The 5,517-nt window shown below is 45.0% G+C and overlaps 1 protein-coding gene across 2 annotated transcripts in view; it reads right to left on the reverse strand.

Moving 5' to 3' along the window:
* Positions 1–1,205: 1,205 nt before the first annotated feature.
* LOC106604199 (cyclin-J) overlaps positions 1,206–5,517 on the reverse strand; it is a 36,295-nt gene continuing 31,983 nt past the window's right edge. For both annotated transcript variants that reach the window (XM_014198631.2, XM_014198630.3), the window contains exons 5-6: positions 4,143–4,302; positions 1,206–3,842 (exon numbers count right to left, since the gene is read on the reverse strand). In XM_014198631.2, the coding sequence (XP_014054106.1) occupies positions 3,347–3,842; positions 4,143–4,302 (656 nt within the window). In that variant the 3' untranslated portion in view covers positions 1,206–3,346. The remainder of the gene's footprint in view (positions 3,843–4,142; positions 4,303–5,517) is intronic.

The raw sequence follows: 5,517 nt of genomic DNA on the forward strand, positions 1-5,517 counted from the left end.
TGGGCTTCATATCCCTCCCCCTCGCTTTAAGTCAGCTCGACCAGGGTTTCTGGTCCTGGGCTTCATATCCCTCCCCCTCAGTCAGCTAGACCAGGGTTTCTGGTCCTGGGCTTCATATCCCTCCCCCTCGCTTTAAGTCAGCTCGACCAGGGTTTCTGGTCCTGGGCCCCCTGGGTGTACTTTTAGTTTTTTCCCCCCCAGCTCTACACAGCTGATAAAATAAATAAAATAAAAATCACAGCTTGATGACTTGGGTTATTTGAATCAGCTGTGTAGTTCTAGGGCAAAGAACAAAATGGGGGAGGGGGGGGTTAAAAGGTAATGTTAGAATAATGTATCATTGTTTCCTATCTTCAGTGAAACATGTCAATGACCTGAAGACTGGATTGGTGGAAGCTAAGAGTGCCGCCCAAATTATGCCCTAGGGCAGCGCACCATTGGCCCAGCGTCATCTGGGTTATGGGAGGGTTTGGCCGTCACTGTAAATAACAATTTGTTCTTAACTGACTTGCCTAGTTAAATACACACACATATAGTGCACTACTTTTGACTATAGCCAATAGGTGGCCATTTGGGATTGTTTCAATAATACAATAACATGAATATCAAACAAAACAAACACCAACTCAGTGAAGATATTCAGTTCATTGTTGTTTATTTCAACAGCTCATCTGATAGAAGCCCCTTTATCTACAAAAATACTGGGACATTTCTCATGTCATTTCATTGGACAATGGTGTGGTTGTTTGGTGTTTTATCAGCACATAATCACTATAGCAATATGTGCAGTACACCAGTCAAGGCTGCAATATGCAACATAGTTATTAGTGTTCAGAGCTCTCTGCTTTCTGGCAGCAATGATCAACATTGAGTCAAACCACAAAATAATGTCAAAGAATAAGTCCTAAAAGATGAACCGGTGGTGATGCCTGTGAGAAGAGTTGTAGCCATAAACAGAATGAATTATTCTAATGCTATGGTTCTACCAACAAAAACACCTTGAGACCTCAGTGAGAAGTAGCTTTTTAGTGAGGGAAGAGAGTACTTTTACTTAAAAAACAGGGTGTTGCTCAATAGGTCATACCGTAGCAAAAATGTTTTGCAACAGAAAACGAACTTGTTCAATAAGAATGCTTATTTAGTCCCTCCCTGTTTGTCAGTCTTCTTCCGTTTGGTGCCTAATGAATATGACCCAGTACTCCACACCGACTGCATCCATCTTTATTAACACAGGAAGAACAAGACTAAATAAAACACACTTAAAAAAAAACTATACAAAGTTAAAAGGCAGAATCCTTTTGTCTATAAAAGTAGTGATGACCATACAGTGAGTGGGAGTGACAGTTCAGAAGAGATCAGTCAGGAAGATGCATTTGGTTGCTACTAAGCCCTTCATTCCATTTGTAGTAAAATACTATCTAGACTACAGTAAGGTATATGCTATATAAACGTTTAGACACATTTCAGATGCTTGCCAGATATCGTGCTAAAGCAAGTGTTCAATGAAATGGTCTCAATATCAAAGCCTAGAACATTGAGAATCAGAACACAGCCTTAGCAGTATCAGCATAGTTCAAGTATGAAAACTGTTGGGGACAAGGTACAACCATAGTAAAATGTACACATTCAAAGCATACCGACAGAAAAGGACCAGAAGTTAACACTGTTACAGATAGAAATGTGATTTCTAGAGCTTCCATCATTCCCTGCTCTACACAACAGATAGAAATGTGCTGTTTAGAACAGTTATGGGCATCTAAACATTCTGTAACGTTCCAACTGTCCTTCTGAGTGAGCCCCTGATTTAGATTTTCGGCCATCGCCACGGTAACCAGCGAGACCGCCTGTGACGCAGAAGGGGAATCTGGATGTGTTTACGTTCCAGCAGGAAGTGGAAGTTTTAGAAAATGTAGGAAGCAATTAGTGATGTTAAGCTGCAGATGGGCTGTGTGTTTCATCGACCGCGAGGTCACTGATTCCACCAGGATGCAAACAGTGTGTTTTATATATCTTAGTATGTCATTTAAAAAAAAGGCAGGTCCTCTTCCTCTGGGGGAGAAGTGAGAAACCCTCCTGGGTGCCATGCTAGCATCTACTTAAAACACACTAAATAGTAAGACAGCTGAATGGGTAACCTCCTCATTAAGGAGACGGCTGATTGGATATCATCAGCCTAACAACCTGAGCCTGAATATTCAGTTGTTATACAATGGCTTTTTGAAAACAAACAATGTGTTTCACGCCGGTATAAAGTTGTTTGTTTTTAACTTAACCAAGGAATACAAAAAAAGCAACAACGAACAAATGTGTAAATTTAAATTAAAATCACGTTTCAATGGCATCATATTCAAGTAATCTGTTACGTCAAGTCCCTGATATACGCTGTGGTTCACGGAAATAAGTCTTCAACTCACACAGAACCATCAGTTCATATAGAAGGCAGCAGCATTTCATTATGTACACGTCAACAAAGTTCCAAGCATAGAATTAGAATGCTACATTAATATTCTCTCTCGCTCAAAAGGAAGGAGGATGGGAAGAGAACCAAAACATGACAGGTATGGTAACTGTGGATTTCCTCTGCTGTGACAGAACAATGAACTCTGGCCTCCCCTCCCCATCCAGCCATTGAGGATTATGGGTAGGAATTCTCAGAGTGCCCCTATAGCACTTAATGACATAATCCCTTTATTCACTGGCATAAGAGTGATATAAAGCCTATATATACACACACACATAGCATCTTCAACTCACTGGTATGTCTGCTTATAACAAGTCATACCACTGTTCCCAAGTCAGCAGCTCAAGACTTTACTGGTCTATTTTTCCTCTTCAGTTGAGTTCATATTTTTGGATTACAGAGAGAGATCCAGCAGCACTTCATCTTCAGATGAATTCAGACAGACCTCACTCTGGTCAAAACACAGGAGGCACTGGGGAGGAATCATGCTGCATAGCCTCTGGTTCACAGTGATGACAGCATCTTAACCAGGGACATACCGTGACCATTCTACAGTGTGTTAATGCTTCTGTTCCTTTGATGTGATTGGAACACAGTGTTCAACATCAGTCAGTGGCGTCATGTCAGTGTGATGACTTCCATGGGGTCATCGGTGCCCTTCGACCTTTGCTTGCGTTTGAGCAGTCTTTCTCTCCGTCTCTGTCTGAAGGTGGGGGGCGCGGGGCGGGGGGCGGCCGAGGAGGGGGACGGGGTGCTGATGGAGAGAGAGAGGTGGTCTGCCAGGGAGCGGAGAGGAGGAGGAAGTAGTGATGGGAGAGGATTGTAGCGCTCCCTGTCCCTGGCTCGGGGCGGTTTGCTGTTCATCCTCTCCTCCGTCTCCTGGCGTCATCTGTCGAAGCAGCCCGCTGCCGTGAAGGTGTGGTGGGGGCCCACGCCCCCCAGGTACCCCCGGCTGTAGGCCATGCTGAGGCAGTGTCTCGGCTCTGCAGCCAAGGCTACCTGCATAGAGATGGGGCCCTGCAAGGCCAGCGGTGCCACCCGAGCCCCAGGCTGCAGCCCCGAAGTCAGGCTAGGATAGGAGGGGAAGGCCCCTGCTGTAGAGGTCATGGTGTCGGCCCCGGTGAGCTGCCCCATCCTGTGGCTCTGGAGGAAGTCCTGGGACATGTTGACTCCAGCAGGCCCTAAAGCCTGGGAGTCGGCTAGCGCGTGGAGCTGGGACAGGGAGGGGGGGAGGTGTGGGAAGCCCACTGGGCTGGGCTGGAAGAGGAGCTGCTGGGGGGTGGAGGAGGTGGTTGCTGGGACCGGGGAGAGGTGGGAGAGAGGAGGGTGAGACAACGGAGGGGTGGGTTTGTTGGCCTCCTTCACGTCGCTGTCATGTGCACTGTGGAGGAAAGAGACAAGAGTGTGCAATGCTGTCAAGGTAAAGGGAGGCTACTTTGAAGAATCTCAAATATAAAATACATTTTTATTTGTTGAACACTTTTTTGGTTACTACATAATTCTGTGTTTTTTCATCATTTTGATGTCTTCACTATTATTCTACAATGTAGAAAATAGTAAAAAATAAAGAAAAACCCTTGAATGAGTAGGCGTATCCAAACTTTTGACTGGTACTGTATGTCTGTGCATTCAAGCATTCAATTGGTCTCAGATGTGTGTGTGTGTCCTGTGTGAGACTTACAGCAGCATGAGTTTGATGCAGTGTGTGAGGTGGTCCCAGGTGTATCCAGTCAGTAGGTGTAGAGACGTGGTCCAGCCAGGAGAAATCTGGAGACAGATACGAGACGCCGCTACGCATGCTGCCGCCACCTGAGACGGCCGGAAACTCAGGAACGCATGGTCTAGAGGAACACAGAGAGACCGTTAGAAATGGTGTAGAGCAGGTGCTCCCCCCGCCTGAGTAGCCTCATTTCACTGCCAAAAATATAATTAAATATCTAGTGTTCAGTGAAATAACAACTCAATGTCAAATACAGGTAGCCTAGTCAAATAATTAACATCCAATCACATTAACCGTTACTCTCTCGCGGGAATTCCACTAACGGTCCGTATGTAGCCAAACGTAGCTGCTGCTCATGTTGGTATCTGTACTGATGGCGCTAAAGCCATGACAGGGAGATATAGAGGAGTGGTAACATATGTGCAAGCAGTTGCTCCCGACGCCACTTGGGTCACTGCAGCATCCACTGAGAGGCTGTTGCTGCCAAGGGAATGCCTGACAGCTTGAAAGACGTTTTGGACACTATAGTGAAAATGGTTAACTTTGTTAAGCAAGGCCTCTGAACTCTTGTGTATTTTCTGCACAATGCAATGATATGGGCAGCGACCATGTAACGCTTTTACAACATACAGAAGTGCGCTGGTTAACAAGTGGCAAAGTATTGACACGTTTTAAAAAAAATTGAGAAACAAGCTTAAAGTTTTCTTTACTGACCATAATTTTCACTTGTCTGACCGCTTACATGATGAGTTTCTCACACAACTGGCCAATCTGGGTGATGTTTTTTTCTCACCTGAATGATCTGAATCTAGGATTACAGGGACTCAACTATATTCAATGTGCGGGACAAAATTGAGGCTATGATTAAGAAGTTGGAGCTCTTCTCTGTCTGCATTAACAAGAACAACACACAGGTCTTTCCATCATTGTAGGATTTCCTGTGTGCAACTGAACTCAAGCTTACGGACAATTTCATATGTGATATAGCGAAGCACCTGAGTGAGTTGGGTGAGCAATTACGCAGGTACTTTCCAGAAACGGACGACACAAACAACTGGATTCCTTATCCCTTTCATGCCCTGCCTCCAGTCCACTTACCGATATCTGAACAAGAGAGCCTCATCAAAATTACAACAAGCGGTTCTGATGCCACTGCCAGATTTCTGGATTGGGCTGCGCTCAGAGTATCCTGCCTTGGAAAATCTCGCTGTTAAGACACTGATGCCCTTTGCAACCACGTACCTATGTGAGAGTGGATTCTCAGCCCTCACTAGCATGAAAACTAAATACAGGCAGACTGTGTGGAAAATGGTTTAAGACTGAGACTCTCTCCAAT

This window comes from Salmo salar, chromosome 05, assembly GCF_965601325.2.
Source record: "Salmo salar chromosome 05, fSalSal1, whole genome shotgun sequence".
NCBI lineage: Eukaryota > Metazoa > Chordata > Actinopteri > Salmoniformes > Salmonidae > Salmo > Salmo salar.